This window comes from Bidens hawaiensis, unplaced genomic scaffold (assembly GCF_021521415.1).
Source record: "Bidens hawaiensis isolate Kalapana, Puna unplaced genomic scaffold, B.hawaiensis_p1.1 tig00020018_1, whole genome shotgun sequence".
Taxonomy (NCBI): Eukaryota; Viridiplantae; Streptophyta; class Magnoliopsida; order Asterales; family Asteraceae; genus Bidens; species Bidens hawaiensis.
Genome location: NW_027493038.1, coordinates 410,270 through 428,255, shown reverse-complemented (window position 1 = coordinate 428,255; position 17,986 = coordinate 410,270). Strand labels below are relative to the sequence as shown.

At 40.3% G+C, this 17,986-nt stretch overlaps 1 protein-coding gene across 1 annotated transcript; it reads left to right on the top strand.

The window, feature by feature from the left end:
• The first annotated feature begins 6,983 nt into the window (after positions 1–6,983).
• Positions 6,984–7,729, top strand: LOC143559669 (auxin-responsive protein SAUR78-like). Its single transcript, XM_077048172.1, has 2 exons — positions 6,984–7,398; positions 7,475–7,729. Exons 1-2 carry the CDS (start codon positions 7,093–7,095, stop codon positions 7,571–7,573), a joined length of 405 nt encoding a protein of 134 aa, XP_076904287.1. The 5' UTR covers positions 6,984–7,092; the 3' UTR covers positions 7,574–7,729.
• The last annotated feature ends 10,257 nt before the right edge of the window (positions 7,730–17,986 follow it).

Sequence of the window (17,986 nt, the reverse complement as noted above, 5' to 3'; positions counted from 1 at the left end):
TTGACGGATTCAGTTTCATGTTATACTGGTCAAGGATATTGAAAGCTTCTTCAAGATCCCTGAGGTGATCCTCAGCCTTTTTTGACTTCACCACCATGTCTTCTATATAGACTTCCATGGTTTTGCCCAACCGATCCTTGAACATCATGTTGACTAGTCTTTGATATGTTGCCTCTGCATTTCTTAGTCCAAATGGCATAGAAATATAACAATATATGCCGGTAGGAGTCATGAATGCGGTATCTTCTTGATCAGATGGTTCCATCTGAATTTGTTGAAATCCAGAAGAAGCATCCATGAAGGTAAGCATTTCATGTCCCGCCGTTGCATCCACCATGGAGTCTATATATGGTAACGGGAAAGGATCCTTGGGACATGCCTTGTTTAAATCTGTAAAATCAATGCATACCCTTCACTTTTCATTCTTTTTTGAAACTACAACCACATTAGCCAACCATCGAGGATATTGAACCTCTCTGATCATACCGGCCTTAATAAGTTTTTCAACTTCTTCTTGTATGATCTTATTCTTCTCAGGAGCGAATTTACTTCGCTTCTGATGGATGGGTTTAATAGATAAATCGTGGCCGAGCTTATGAGTGATTAGCTCCTTTGAAATACCTGTCATATCTGAATTTTTGAAGGCAAACGTGTATTTTCTTAGTTTTAGCAAGGATATCATATCCTCCTCAATCTCATTGGGGATACTAGTTCCTAGGAACACTTTCACATCTGGATCCTCGGGGTCCAAGGATACTTCCTTTAAGTCCTTTTCCCGAGCTTACAGCACGTCCCTAGGATGTTGTTGTGGTTGCTATTCTATAGTTTGCTTGGTTGTCAGCTTCATTAATGAAGAGTAATAGTTCTTGGCCTCCACCTGGTCACCGTCTATCCTCACTACTCCCCAAGGAGTTGGGATTTAATGCACTGGTGGTAAGTAGAAGCCACCGCCTTCATTCCATGTAACCAAGCCCTACCTAAAATAACATTGCAACAAGAAAGGTTATCTATAATACAAAATTTTTGGTAAGAGTTTAACCCTTCAATGTATATTGGTAGTTTTATGTCCCCCAATGTCTTCTTGGTTTCCCCACTGAAGCCGACTAACACCGACGTCCTCGGGATGATTTCTGAGTCTGGTATGTTCATCTTCTGAAGGACATCATGTTGGATGATGTTGACCGAACTTCCACCATCGACAAGGATCCTGCGTACATAATGGTTAGCAATAAACAAAGTAACAATCAAACCGTCATGATGAGGATACTGGATGCTTGATTTATCTTCCTCATCAAAGAAGATCCTTTTGTCTGTTGTCAAGGTGGTGTATACTAATGGTCGGTCTCCGTTATCCAGCTTGATCTCTTTGGCGAGCCTTTTTGCTGCGGAGAAGGAAGTTCCACATATGTCTGATCCTCCAGAGATGAAATTGACCATTCGCACATCTAGGTCATCCTGGTGAGGATCCCAGATACTCGAATCAAAGAAGATTTTCGTATCAGTTATTCGAGTAGTAGGGATGAGAGGTTTTTTTTCTTCGTCCAGCTTGAATTCTTCTGCAGGGCAAGAAGTTTGAAATATGTCATAGTCTCTGGACACGAAGTTGATTACGTGAGCATCTGGTGGTGGTGGTGTTGCTTTCTGTGGAAGATCTTCAGGATCCTGGATCTTGGATTTCTTCCTTCCCAAGAGCTCTTTGAAGTGGCCCTTGATCAGGAGGTATCCGATTTCCCTCCTTAAGCCAATGCACTCGTCTGTCATGTGGCCAAAATCTTCGTGGAAAGCACACCATTTAGACTTGTCTTTGAAGGTGGTTGTCTTCTCGTTCTTTCGGGGCCACCTTGCTTTTTCTCCTAGATCCTTCATGGCACAAATTAAGCCATGGGTATCCACGGAGAAACAATATTCTGAAATGCTGGGGTATTCCTCATCATCATCCTCTTCTTCAACAGCTCGAACGTTTTTATTGTTGAATTTGGAGTAGGGCTACGAGTTGTTGTTCTTGAACTAGAATCCTTGCTTCTTGTAAGAGGATTATTATTTTGTTTGATTCCCCAGATGATCCTCGATCCTCTTGTCATCTTCCAACCGTATGAATCTGAGTGCCCTTTTTCTTACTTCATCTAGAGTCCTGCAAGGAGTCATCACAAGATCATCATAAAAGGGGGAGCCCCTCTGAAGTCCCATCTTGAATGCTTCAACAGCAGTAGCCATGTCAAGATTAGGGATTTCTAGAGCTTCCCTGCCGAACCTTGTAACAAAATTCCTACGAGATTCATCACTAGGTTGGATAACTCGGTATAAATCACTAGTTAACTACTCAAATTTCCTACTACAGGAAAATTGGCTGTTGAACAGGTTAACTAGATGTGAAAAAGAAGTAACTGAAAAGGGAGGAAGACTTAGCAGCCATTTTAATGTTGTTCATGTGAGTGTAGATCTGAAGCCTTTGCACAAGCAAGTTTCCTTGAGTCTCTCCGGGATAGGGTTGATCTCCATCCTTTCTCTGTATTGTGCCACATGTTCTTTAGGATCAGTGGTCCCCTCGTAAGTCTTCATGTTGGGGGTTTGGAATCGCTTCGGGATTTCAGCATCACAGATAGGTGGAGCAAATCTGGATAACTTGTGGCTTCCCTCAGGTATCTCGGGAATTGGTCGTATCACCCCAGGAACACTGGATATCATATCCTTGAGCTTCTGTAGCTCCTTGGCCATAGCTTGGTTGATACCTGCATCCTGCACGGGACCACGGTTAGCGTTAAAGGATGTAGGATCATACAAGTTACCTCTTTGCTGGGCGAAGGTTGGCATCCCATATGAGTAGCTGGGATAAGAGGAGTCTGCAATAGTAGTGGGTCCTCCAGAAGCTATGGTTTGCATGGGAATTATATCTCCTTCATGGACTTCGGAGGATCGTTGAGGTTGAACTCCTGTGGATCCTTGATTCTGAAAGTAGGATCCTTGATGTTGGGAATTATAGGATCCTTGGTGATATAACCCAGAGGATCCTGGTGGAAGGATGGATGATCCTTGTTGGAAGTATGGGGATCCTTGAGTTTGCTGACCCAGGGATCCTTGCTAAAGGATAGATGATCCTGGCTGAACCAACGAGAATCCTTGAGTCTGTTGACCCATGGATCCCTGTTGAAAGATAGATGATCCCGGATTGAACAACGAGGATCCTTGAGTCTGTTGACCCATGGACCCCTGTTGAAGGATAGATGATCCATGTGTGAACTGAGCCATGGATCCTGGACTGGTGAAATCCAGCATCCTGGGCATCAGGGGAGTGTGATCATCCGCTAGCCTCCTAGTCTTCTTGAGATCTTCTATCTCACGAAGGATCCTCTGGTTGGTCTTGTTCTGCTGCTCCATGTATGCTTTAACCTGCGAAAACATAGATAAAACATCACTGTTAGTATTAACCACCGGCACAGCAGCAGCGGTTTTCGAGCTCTGGAAGACTGGTAGTTGCGTCTTGCTTCCAGCAGCAGCAGGCCGTTGTGCTCCCGTGATTGACGGAGGCATCGGTGGCAAAGTCCTTGATGAGAGAAGAACTGTTGACGGCATGGTTGATGAAGCAGAGGTTGATTGAGAGGCCATTAATAGTGATATGGGTATGAAAAAATCGAAAATTGATAGGATTGAAATGGATTATAGCACCAATTGCCCACGGTGGGCGCCAAATTGTTTTGGATAAAAATCAGCTAAGGATAATGAATCCAAATCTGTCAATGTGAGGTCTAGTGCTATGATAACCATAACAATTATATGAACAAAAATGGAATGAACACATTGATTTGTTGCGAGGAAAAACCTTTTGACCTTGTTCAGATCAAAAGAAAAAAACCCTGGGTGATGACAACTCGTCGATCACCACTTTATTAATATCAAATAAGGTTACAAATGGGTTGGAGATTGTGATCGATATTACAATGTAAGCTAGTGTATAGAGAGAATTATTGAATCTGCTCTAGTGTGTGTGGGAATACAAGTGAGACCTAATCGATCATATCTCGATAATTATAAAGAAAATACATTCAACAAAAAGTCCTAACTATCCGCCACTATTCCACTATGCCTCCAACGTTCATTGACCACCGCATGCTGGTAATTTCCAGTAGCGAAAATTAAGGTAGATCAAGTCACAAAACCGTTACTCCTGTTGAACAATAACCTACACATGTGAAACAATTGTTAACAATACCAACCTGTGAGGATCCTCAATCCTTGACATGGCTCTGGAACTCTTCAGGAGGATAACTGATCAAGACACATCTTCAAGGATAACATATCCTCAGCAGGAAAAATATCAGTCCTAACATATATATATATATATATATATATATATATAAACAAAACCTCTAAATTCTCTCAAGCCATCAGATTGATTTATTTGTAAATGGAGGCTTCTCATGCATTTGACCCGAATTTACGGGTATGGGTCTCACCAAAGTCATATAGCCCTTAAACGGGTTATAACATCTCATTAAATTAAATTTTAATTTCACCAAATATTTGATATGAAAATCCTATAAAATAGCGATATACTAAAAATAATATCCGATTTAAAAATATATATATATTATTTATAATTAAGAAACATTTTTATAGTAAAAAAGAAAAATAAACGGATCATGGGTATCACCAAACCCAGATAGCTTTTAAAACGGGTTATAACATCTCATTTATTTGTGAAACCCTTTTATCATCAAACCCTCAAGTATATTCTTAATTTTCTTAAAATATATAAAATAGAAATCCAAAAAAATATATAAATATTAAAAACGAATAATAAACAACCCCCGTAATACGGGGGATAAAATCTTAAATATATATAAACGAAGCATTCCTAAATTCTCTCAAGCCACCAGATTGCTTTATTTATAAATGGAGACTTCTCATGCATTTGACCCGAATTCACGGGTATGAGTCTCACCAAACCTAGATAGCCCCTAAACGGGTTATAACATCTCATTAAATTAAAATTTAATCTCACCAAATATTTGATATGAAAATCTTAAAAAATAGGGATATACTGAAAAATAAAATCCAATTTTAAAAAATATATATTATTTATAATTAAGAAACAATTTTATAGTAAATAGAAAAATAAACGAATCATGGGTATCAACAAACCCATATAGCTTTTAAAACGGGTTATAACATCTTATTTATTTGTGGAACCCTTTCATCATCAAACCCCCGAGTATATTATTAATTTTCTTAAAATAAATAAAACAAAAATCCAAAAAAAATATATAACTATTAAAAATAAATAATAAACAACCTTGCAATACGGGGGTTAAATCTAGTTATAAATATAAATATTAACAAACAGGTTATGCATAAGATGTAGTAATGTTTTCTTAATACTTTTTATTTGTTTAGATCTTTATTTTATTTTTGTTTTACTTTAAACGTAATGCATTTCATTCTTTTCATTTTTAACCCTAATATTTAGCACATATACTTTTTCTCTTTCAACTTTGGCCCCTTAAAATTTTTGTCTTTTACAAATTTTTCGTTTGATGTTTCGACCTAAAATTTACATGTTAACAAACTTCAACATGCATGTGTGGTTCAACATTTTTTGTGTATGTTTTTCCCCATTTTATAGCACACTCATATCGCATGGATTGCAATTTGACTTAGTTTTTCTTTTCTAAATTATGAGTTTAAGTCTAAAATTTGTGCGTTAACATGCAACAACGAGCGTGTGCGGTTGAACGTTTTTACACCTACTTAGCACAGGTCCAACGCGTCCTTCAACACACGTGTTTAATAAAACGTTTAAGGGCGCATATGGAAGTCCGTAACATTATCCAATCGTGGCACACTTAGATCAATAGATGATGTTCATTGAGAATGCATGCAACTAAGATCAATATGTTAACACATACAAGAAACTTGCAGTTCAAAACAAATCAATAAGTGAAGCTGATTATTTTTTAAGGTTATGCAACCTGAATAGTTCAAAACAAAGAAGGCTACATCAAAAATCATGTCAAGCATTGAATATAGAAGATCAGACTTCACTTAAGAAATACCCATATTAGTTTGATAGAGGGTTTATACAAGATGCATGTTTTTTTCCCACTAAGTTTTGATCCACTAATATCACTTTATTGTTCTAGGTCCTGAGTTACAAATTTAACATCCTAACTCAAGAGGGAGGGGGGGGGGGGGGGGACATCCTGAAATACGCTACTAATCCTAAAGTATGTCAGGATCGAGTATGTTGCTAAGGGTGCTTAGGCATCTTTGGCATAGGCAATCAATTTGGTCGGTGTACTTGGCAACACCGGTGCCGAGACCTTGGTGGAGGGATTCGGCTTGTGAAATCGGTTTGGTGGAACCGAATTGAATTGGATCATGATAGATTGATCAGCTTAATTGCTCGACTTGCTCCATAATACATTGCGACAATACATTCGACTTGTTAGATCGGTTAGGTGGTACACGAATTTGTTCGAGTCTTAGTTTACACCTCGACCGTTTAGTTTACATCCTAAATCGCCATTACTTAACATTAATACGCATGAGCAAAAGTGTCATTAACCATTATAACAACGATCGTTTATTTATTTCTCATTTACCACTTGTTTATCATATTTTTCTCTCATTTATGCCAGCACTTTACTTATGCCTTATAGAAAGTACTTATTTTGAACGACTAACAAATAAAGCCAGATTATCTAGGGTAACCCAATGACAATAGGTGACCTCATACGTTCACAATAACAAACAACGCTGGATAGCGAAACCCCCGTCTTCTGAAGGATCCCAAGTTTACATTTCTTCTTCCATGCTAATTAAGCTAAAGCCCATTGACAATTACCTTTTTTACGTTTACCCGTTCCAGTAATAAAAATCATGTCGGTTGACAAAGTATACTCACATATCCAAACCAACTTAAATTAAACCCACCAATAAACAAAAACATAAAAGCATTAACTTCCATTTAACACATGGGCCCACTAACTACCCAAATCAAACCCCCATCATTCCCCCATTTACACATTCAACCCTCCCTTGTTATTTTACCACTATATATACTTCCACTCATCTCCATAAACCCTTACATCAACCATGAAGAAGATAAACATTATTCTACGTAAATGTAAGACACTATCAAAACAATTATCCTCTAGAAGCCTTGGATCTAACTCCGCTAGACATGATCACCGTGGAACCGGAATCATCTGGAACACAAACGCTATGTCGGTTGTGGACGCCGATGACGACGACGAGCCGCAAGAGCTAGTGTTCGTTGGTAGCACGAGGAAACGGTATGTGATTAGTTCAAAGTATTTGAACCATCCACTTATGAATGCGTTAATGGAGAAATCGAAGAAAACTGGGGACGATGACGACGTGTCAGTTATTAACTGTGAGGTTGCATTTTTTTTAATACCAAATGTTACTGTTACTATACTTTACATCAATAATTGTGAATTGTTTTTTTTTTCAGGTGGTGCTTTTTGATCATCTGTTGTGGATGCTTGAGAATGCGGATTTTAATGACGGTTCGGATTGTTTTGATGAGTTGGCTGATATGTACTCTTCTTAGATGTATAGAGTTTGGAATGTGGAAGAATTGAATTGATGCATCCATCTCAAAAGTTGTGATGATTTATTGGATGATTTATGAGGTTAATTTGTTGTTTGTATAATTGTATATGTAGTTTAGTTGTCTTTGTTTACCAATTCTTTATTTTATTAAATAAAATTTGAATATCTCTTGGTTAATATTTATGGCTGAAAATTCACTTGGGTCCACTACTATGAAACAATTTAATGAACAGGATAGCAATGCTATAGTTGACAGAAAAGAAGCAATTTGGTAGATTTGGGACGATTGTTAATAGGGTTTTGGATAGGGTGAACATTATTCCGTTTTTGGTCAATACAAATTGAGTTTGGGTTTTTGAATTAGGATCGAATAGAATAAGATAAACTAATATGAATATTAAATAATGGTTCTTATTTTATTGACAGAATTACAAATTTTGTCCTTTAAATAAAGCCAATTCAATTTACGGTTCGTGTCCTTTTTTTAGTTTTCTTGCAGGCGGTGTCCTTTAAACATTTTTTTCCTACACGTTACGTCCTTTATGCTAACTGGGTTAGAAAAACTCAGTTAAGTATGATATGTGCCAGACATGTGATGGGCATAATTGTAATTTTAATGTATCTTAAATTTACAAAAAGAAAAGAATATATATATATATATATATATATATATAATATCTTCCCCTCATTTCTCTCTTCTTTCTCTCTAAGCCACCACCATCACCATAAATTCCGGCCACCTCGTTGCAGATTCCATTCAACCCAAACAACCAGATTCTCAAAATTTGTGAACCCCCAAACAACCAGATTCTCCTCCGGTTTTCTACCGTTTACTCATTGAATTTGTCTAAACACAAACCAAGATCAGCCGCAACTCACCTCCACTTTCTTCGATTTTCAACTTATTCATAACCAGATCGGTTAATTACCTCTAAAAGGTACTTTCTCTCATCGGTAATTTCACTAAACCTTGCTTTTTTACTTCCGATCTTGATGTTTCTGGACTAATCCTTTATGGGTTTTCGATTTTATGAACTGGGTATTTGATGGTTTCAAGTTTTGATGTTGTTTTTAGATTAATTTTTGCTTGTAGAAGAACAATTGTTTGGACAAATCCTTATTGATTGGTTTTTGATTTTATGAAGTGGGTCGATGATGGTTTTGAGTTTTGTTGCTGCTTTGAGATTAATTTATTGTTAATTTTGTTTGGAGTTTGGACAAATCCTTTTTGGGTTTTGATGGGTTTTCGATTTCATGAACTGGGTAACAGGCGAAACTAGGGCTTACGTGTTGTGGTTTATGTAACAGGCGATGGTGGTCAGTGGAGGCGGCCGGTCGGTCAGTGGGTGGGTTAGGTGAATTGGGTTTTCGGATACGGGTTTTGGAAAAGGATGGGTCGGGTTCGGGTGATAGGGATCGTTTGCGTTTGTGAACGGAAAGTGTGGCGGCGGTTTGTGAGATGGAGAGGAGGTGGTGGTGGTGGTTGGAGATGGGTTGTTGACGGCGATGGTGGGAGTGGGAGGTTGAATATTAGGGAGGAGAGTAGGTGGGGGTATGGAGAGGAGGTGGTGGTGGTGGGTTGAATGGAATCTGCAACGAGGTGGCCGGAATTTATGGTGATAGTGGTGGCTTAGAAAGAAAGAAGAGAGAAATGAGGGGAAGGTATTATATATATTTTCTTTTCTTTTTTTAAATTTAAGGATACATTAAAATTACAATTATGCACATCACATGTCTGGCACATGTCATACTTAACTGAGTTTTTCTAACCCAGTTAGCGTAATGGACATAACGTGTAGGAAAAAATGTTTAAAGGACATCGCCTGCAAGGAAACTAAAAAAAGGACACGAACCGTAATTTGGCTTTGTTTAAAGAACAAAATTTGTAATTCTGTCTATTTTCTTTAAAGATGGCAACTCTCAAGTGTCTGACTCTAATCTCAAAATAAGACCTTTTTTTCTTTATAATTACGATACTCAAATCCACTCTCTTGGTTTTTCGGTTTGTCTTTATGGGTTTCATTGAAAAATCCAAATCGAATGAACTAAAAATGAGGTGTGAACACTCCAACTTCAGAGGCTTATAGGGTTGTTTGCCCCGAGAAAAGGGGGGGGGGGGCACAGACGATGCATGACGTGTGGTGCTTTTCTAGCCAGTGAACCCTGCCTTCGACTCAGTCATTTCCAAGAACGGGGTGTTGTTAAACAGAAAATATAAATTTAGGATTCACTTTTGGCTCTAGAAAAGATTGGGATTGAACCAACACTTCCAAGACTCAAGAGCTAATGGTCGTTGTAACCTGGTCTTAGTGGAAACTAGTGAACATGATATGTGGACCATTAAGATATGTTATAAACACTCATTGTTATTATATAAACTTTATCAATCATTGTGGTCAACATGACTATATTTCATACCGCCATGCAACCCTAGAGATTTCAAGCCACGACTTGCTTCTTTCATCATGAAAGAGAAAGAGGAGGTCGACGACCTCTATACGCCGAATGTCGTTTTCCCTCCTATAATGCTCATCAGTTTAATCTTATCGTGGAGTATGAAATTCTCAACAGCTTGGCATGGTGCAAGATACATATTTGGTTCTACACTTGTTAAAAATATTAAGCTTATGATTGTTGAATATAAAGTTATAATATGTTAATTAAGTTATTGAAAACATTAAATTATGCTTTCGGTCCATGTGATTTGACATGTTTAATAATCTAGTAAGAAAAGAAATCTTTTCACGTATCATGTCCTAATTAATGTTTAAATTTTATAGCCCTTTATAAGTTGTTGGTGCTAACAACATCCATTTAATAAATATAAAAAAGTAAATGGATGGACATAACCGGTCGAATGTAAACTGACATAACCGGACGGATGTAAACGAACACATCACTGAATCTTTACGAACACTATTAAACGAACTTGATCTTTGTCCATGTTCCTTCGCTAAGCTTACTGCATAGAAATGTTTTTGTACGTGTCCGGTTTTTAACTCATAGCAATTAAACCCAGGGGCGTCTCTTATACGGGGGCAGGGTGGTCGATGACCCCAGACCCGATCACCTAAATAGGCCTAAAAATTGTAACTCAAAAAAGAACTGAAAGTTAATAATCTAAATATAAATATATTCATCTCATACTTTTTAAAATAATGTTTTATGTCTACCATGTTATTATTAGTATTTAATATTGGATCGATGCTTTTGTTTCGGCCATGGCCCGATCTATGTACGATCACTGTCTTATCAATTATCATGCTGTGAAGAGATAGGTCCCAGCAGAGCCCAGTTGGACCCGCAAGACTCACCTTGAAAAGGGACGTCTGCGCAGTTGAACCCGCAAGACTCCTTAACGGACGTCTGCACGGTTGAACCCGCAAGACTTAACTTAAAGGGACGTCTGCGCCGAGACCAACTGGATCCGCAGGACCCACCATGCTCAGAGACGTGACGTCCTTACGCGCAGTACGCAAGCTGTTCCCGCATGAAAAGCCTCCCAATGGTGAAGTACTCTGCCTGTTCCCGCAGCTGCGGATACAAGCCATCAGGGAAGGCTACCTGCGCAGCAAAGCTACACGCACAAGGCACTTAGCTCTCATAATAATTCAGTAATGTCACCTGAAGAAGGAATGAGCAAAGCCGGGAATACTCCCGCCCAAAGGATCCAGTCCGTACGATACTGGAGGATCTTTTGTACTGTACCTGACGAGGTATGGACAAAAGATCTGCCCAAAGATACGACAGCTCACTGACAACAGTATGACGAGCAGCACGCTCTTGTACTGCATGTCACTATTAGCCGCTGCCTACTCACCAACCTGTCGGAGGACGTGCATGGCATGGCCTGCAGTTGGTGGAACAGGAATAGTACACAGCCGGCCTGGTCACTATCAGCCGCTGCCTACCCACCAACTACCAGCATGGCATGTGCGTAGCCCACAGTTGGCAGAACAGGAACACTATTCAGCCGGCTGTACCTTCTTGGAAACCTACCTTCGGCTATAAATACTCCAACACCTTGGAATGGTATTATCATCTCATCTTATCTTATATCTTATACCTGATATCTGCTCTAGTCATTCTCTTAATATACACTTATATTCAAGAGCAATCTAGTCTGATTCTCACGCCGGAGGGTGGTCACAAGGAGGTACCCCCCCCCCCCCTTCTCAGTGACGAGCTCACGGTGTCTGTTTTGCAGGTTATCAGAAGAATAACCATCTTTCCGGGTCTAACCCCTCGTGGGAAACATCTATTTAACCCCCAGATTATCCGTAATCTGCCCGGGGTCGATTAGTGTTTCTTCATTGGCGCCATCCGTGCATAAAAGCTAGAACTTAATCCTTCAGTTTTCTCAAAACTTCTGGAAAGATGGTTAAAGAAACTCCGGTAACCACAACCCCAGCTACTGGGGGGAATACCGGCGACTACACAGTTTTTACGAACACTACCCCGGTTACCCAAGCCGGGGCAAGTGCAGTAAATTTTACGAACACTACCCCAGTTACCCGAGCTGGGGCAAGTGCAGTAAATAATCGCTCACTGGGATTCACCGATACCCAGTTAGAGAGACAACGAACGAGGCTCCCCCGCCAAACACTCGATGAAGTTAAAGCGTGGGCGGAAGCACGTCAAAAAGAATTCCAAGCTGAGTTGGATGAACGCTTACGTTCACTCCAACAGGCTGATGAATTAGTAGAGTACCTGGACGATGATTCGGAGGAATCCGATAGTGACGCAAACCCTCGTCATAGGGCGAAAGGGAAGCGTAAGGAAACGGACTCCCAACCGAGAAGGCATTTTGGAGAAACCTTCAAACCAAAAAGCGCGGGTGGAAACCCACGTGACTTCTCCAAAACATTTACACCAACTGCTGCAAAGGCGGGAACGTCCAAATTTGCAAGGGACATTGCGGAAGCAATCGCCCCGAAAAGTGCCAAACAGATGTCCAACATCGGCACTTACGATGGATCCAGACGATCATTTGAACAGGTTCATTGCGGGGGCAACCGTCAGTAGTTGGACGGAACCTACGTGGTGTTACATGTTCCAAATGACGCTTGTTGGGGCAGCTAGAGCGTGGTTCGATCGTCTACCGGTCCACCACATCTACGATTGGGTAGACTTCCAGCAGAAGTTTAGCCAACACTTCAGCCAACAAAGAAAGTATACCGAAGAGCAATGGACAATCCTCAATTGCATTCGAGAGTTAGATGAATCTTTGCCAGACTTCATCACTCGCTTCAACTCAAAGAAGCTAAGTCTGGGTAATATTAGCGAAGATCTTGTTCGCGCTGCTTTCATCCAGGGCGCGAATGACCCAGAGCTCATCCGCACCTTAACGGGTAAAGATGGCATGCCATCCACATGGGATGCCATCATGACAGCAGCTAAACGCTTTGCGGAAACGGAGAAGCAACTGGGTAGAGATCTCCCCCATAGCACAAACCTCTACACCCAGAAAACAAGAGAAGACAACGTCCTTACCGCCCGACTAAACAAAAAGCGGAAGCTAGGCATTTGGCAGTCAAGGGTAAACTTTGACACCTCATCCGGCTTGCAACATCGGTTAGGCGGAAGGGATAACGTACAGTCGAACCAGAACTCCAGATGGACGCCACTCACCAAAAGCGTCACCCAGATTTTCGCCACTGAGGAGCTCCCATGGCCAAAGGCTCCAATAATCCGACATCGTCACAATGCTGATCGGAGCAAATACTGTGACTTTCACAGGACAAAAGGCCACAACACTGAAGAATGCACAGACGTGAAGGACATCGTCGAAGCATTTGTCAGAGATGGGACGCTCGCGCACCTCGTGGCGTAACGAACGCTGAGCAGGCTGATGCGTGTAGAACCCCAGTTGGGGAAAACACGAATAAAATTGCAGCTTCAATGTTGGAGACTACATACTGCGTAAACAACGAGATCCCGAACCAGGTGCATATCGGCTCGATGGCACTCCCATCCCAACAACATGGAAGGGAGCTCAATTACACAATTTGCATGTAGATCAATTCCAAATTTGTAAAGAAAAGGCCCAGAGCCACTTCTAATGGAAATGATTCTCCTTAGAACATAGATGCTGATGATCTTACATTTATACTTATGAACTTTCCACACTGATATGCCGGTCTTCACCGCATACATAAGTGGGGAAATCGTTGCTTGTGGAAGGCGGCAAAACCCGCATAAACACAAAAAACGGCAAACCTTCACGCAGGTCAGTCATAGGTGAAGTTTGGTCATCCCACTAAATGAAAGTGCCGGTCCTAACCGCACAAATCATGATAGAGGAAACCGAACTAACCTATTGACAACCGCGCGTCGAACGGTTAATTTATTCAAAACACTGATGCCGGTTTTCACCGCATAAATAAGTGTAAATAAGTCGTTGCTTGTGGAAGGCGGCAAAACCCGCATAAACACAAAACGGCAAACCTTCACGCAGGTCAGTCATAGGTAAAATTTGGTGACCCCACTAAATGAAAGTGCCGGTCCTAACCGCACAAATCATGATAGAGGAAACCGAACTAACCTATTGACAACCGCGCGTTGAACGGTTAATTTATTCAAAACACTGATGCCGGTTTTCACCGCATAAATAAGTGTAAAGAAGTCGTTGCTTGTGGAAGGCGGCAAAACCCGCATAAACACAAAACGGCAAACCTTCACGCAAGTCAGTCATAGGTAAAGTTTGGTGATCCCACTAAATGAAAGTGCCGGTCCTAACCGCACAAATCATGATAGAGGAAACCGAACTAACCTATTGACTTCCGCGGGAAGAATCCCCATGGAAAACCATAAAACAAAAACCTTTTCAAAACCCCTTGTTTAAGTCTAAAAGTTCACCTCACTTATTAACAATTCATGAGAAGAACAATGGACTGGGGGGACTTGAAGAGGTAGGTCCCAGCAGAGCCCAGTTGGACCCGCAAGACTCACCTTGAAAAGGGACGTCTGCGTAGTTGAACCCGCAAGACTCCTTAACGGACGTCTTCACGGTTGAACCCGCAAGACTTAACTTAAAGGGACGTCTGCGCCGAGACCAACTGGATCCGCAGGACCCACCATGCTCAAAGACGTGACGTCCTTACGCGCAGTACGCAAGCTGTTCCCGCAGGAAAAGCCTCCCAATGGTGAAGTACTCTGCCTGTTCCCGCAGCTGCGAATACAAGCCATCAGGGAAGGCTACCTGCGCAGCAAAGCTACACGCACAAGGCACTTAGCTCTCATAATAATTCAGTAATGTCACCTGAAGAAGGAATGAGCAAAGCCGGGAATACTCCCGCCCAAATGAGCCAGTCCGTACGATACTGGAGGATCTTTTGTACTGTACCTGACGAGGTATGGACAAAATATCTGCCCAAAGATACGACAGCTCACTGACAACAGTATGACGAGCAGCACGCTCTTGTACTGTATATCACTATTAGCCGCTGCCTACTCACCAACCTGTCGGAGGCCGTGCATGGCATGGCCTGCAGTTGGTGGAACAGGAATAGTACACAGCCGGCCTGGTCACTATCAGCCGCTGCCTACCCACCAACTACCAGCATGGCATGTGCGTAGCCCACAGTTGGCAGAACATGAACACTATTCAGCCGGCTGTACCTTCTTGGAAACCTACCTTCGGCTATAAATACTCCAACACCTTGGAATGGTATTATCATCTCATCTTATCTTATATCTTATACCTGATATCTGCTCTAGTCATTCTCTTAATATACACTTATATTCAAGAGCAATCTAGTCTGATTCTCACGCCGGATGGTGGTCACAAGGAGGTACCCCCCCCCATCTCAGTGACGAGCTCACGGTGTCTGTTTTGCAGGTTATCAGAAGAATAACCATCTTGCCGGGTCTAACCCCTCGTGGGAAACATCTATTTAACCCCCAGATTATCCGTAATCTGCCCGGGGTCGATTAGTGTTTCTTCATACTGATATTTGGGCCGGATTTTAGTTATCAATGATTCAATGAAGCCGCGCTAGTCTGTTCAATGTGCTCAGTTTATACAAATGCTTTAAAAATCGGGTCCACGAATTGTAAAGAAAAATTGGTTTTAAATCACACTAATAATTATTACCAATGGCAGTTTCAAGTTTACGTTTAGTTGGTGACAGTACCAAGTAAAGATGCATTTGTTTTTAATGGCCCGCAACTAACGAAGGTTTAACTCCGTTAGTCTATTGTTGCACACCTTTTTGTCAAAAAAAATCTTAGGTGGCATAAAAGTGGGCCGCAATTTTCACCATTTTTCTTCGTCCCCTACACAACTGCCACTAGATGTGTATAAAAACAGTTTTTTTTTCCAAATCGAACCGGTTTGGGTTTTGCATATTCAAAATCGGTTCGGTTTAGAAACTGATTTAAGCATAGAACAAGTCAAATTGATCTGGACCGGTTTAAGTTAACAACTTTAAAATCTAGTTTAATCGGTCTCACCCACAATCATGACCATAACAAGTTGTTCAAATAATTAAATATGGACGGTTTAGGAGTATTTAACCAGACAATTATGTAGATGGTAGTGGCGGATCCATGATTTTTTTTCAATGGATTCACCTTTTTTTGATGGCCAGAATTTTCACAACTAATTGTTAAGATTTCGGGTCGGGTCCGGACAAATTTGATATAACTAAACATTAAAGCTAGCCGCCTTTAGAGTGGTAAAATATATATAAATTAGAATAAGAAAAAGGATTTTAGGACATGAAATGATACTGATTAGAATGCATTTAGGTCCAATCATGTGTTGATATTTCTACAAAACACATGCACAACACTACCACCAAGCTTACAAATATTGAGAATTTGCTTCTAACATATGTCTGATAAGTCCTATTTACTAAACATAAACTTGCATATCCAAGTTTAATAGCAGGTAATGAATGGTGGCTGCTCTCTGTGTAAGTTATTTATGTGTTGATAAATAGCCAGTTAAAAATACATTAAAAAGATACCGAATGAGGTAAAAAAACAACAAAAAAACGTTGAATGAGGGAATCAAACTTTGGGTTTCCCAAAAGGAAGGCGCTTACCACTACACCAATGAATGACTTTTAGAATTCATTCACGCATAATTTATATGTGGGTTCACTCTCATATTATATATAAGTATTCTATACAAAATCCGAAACTTAGTGGGTTCCCGTGAACCCGTACCCGTGTGCGTAGGTCCGCCCCTGGGTTCTAATCAGATATGATTATAAAAATAATGGTTTATGAAATTTGGAGAGGGTTGTTGCTTTATCCCTGAATTATAATTTTCAACTAAGCATATTAAGGCGGTAATGTGACCAAGGTGGATATAATGTTGGGTGTAGAATTATGCAAACGCAAATAAGATGACTTCATTTTGAATGTTTTATTTTTAAGTTTTGTTATAATAATCTTCATTTAGAGTAATATAAGTGGTGTGCCATTGAATTGTATAGCGCTTGGCATTGAAGGTTTTGGGCGGTATAAGGTGGTGTTTCGGCCGATACAATAGTGACAATGTGAGACATCAAAAACCCATCCTGCATTCGCTTCCTCTTCATCCTGCTTCTTCTTTGATGTTTCTCATAATCAAGCGCACCCATCCCCATTATATTGCATCCACCTTCGTCGCTTGGCCACCTCACTCTCTCTCACCTTCCACCTCAACCCATCTTTCTTTGACACCCACCAACGTAAGAAACTAATTTAGTTATACTTGATTTTTAGAACTAAAACTTGTTGTAAAACCACAGGCCTTGTAGTTTAGCGGTATCATGGTGTAGACTAATTGTTTTTCTCATCAAGTGTTTGAGAGTTTTAGTCTAGTAATAAACATTGGTATATATTTAGGGGTGTATTCAAAGAGTACGTGAGTAAGCCATTTCTTTAAAAAAAATATTTTTAAATAATTATAATAAGATGAATATTTATTACATTAAGAAGGAAATAAGTTACAACTAGGTTTAAATTCTCGTCCAATACTTTAATTTGGAGGTGTAAAATATAACCCCAAATAATAAGAATTATTAGGAACCGGTTTGCCAAGAACCAAAACCATAGGCTTGTAACGTGATGGGAACCACTTTGTTGATGTTGGTTTGAAACTTTTTAAACTGAATCGATTTAGAATCGTAACCAGTTTAAAAATAAACCGGTTTGGGCTTTTTTTTTTTACCAAAACCAAACCTTTTTTAAAACCGGAACCGATTTGAAAAAGAACCTGTACACTAGGGCTGTTCACGAGCCGAACCGAACCGAGCGAAGGCTTGCTCGTTGCTTGGCTAGTTTACAACCGAACCGAACCGAACGGCTGAATTCGAACCGACCGAAAACCGAAACGAGCCAAAATCGAATCGAGCATTTTTCGATCGAACATCGAGCGATTTCGAGCATTATTTATTTATTTTTCACTTTAAAATTT

Bases quoted from the DNA above. Each gene is read 5' to 3' on its own strand.
- LOC143559669 (XM_077048172.1), top strand. From the start codon at position 7,093: ATGAAGAAGATAAACATTATTCTACGTAAATGTAAGACACTATCAAAA. The intron at 7,399-7,474 runs GTTGCATTTTTT...TTTTTTTTTCAG, and splicing joins TGTCAGTTATTAACTGTGAG to GTGGTGCTTTTTGATCATCT.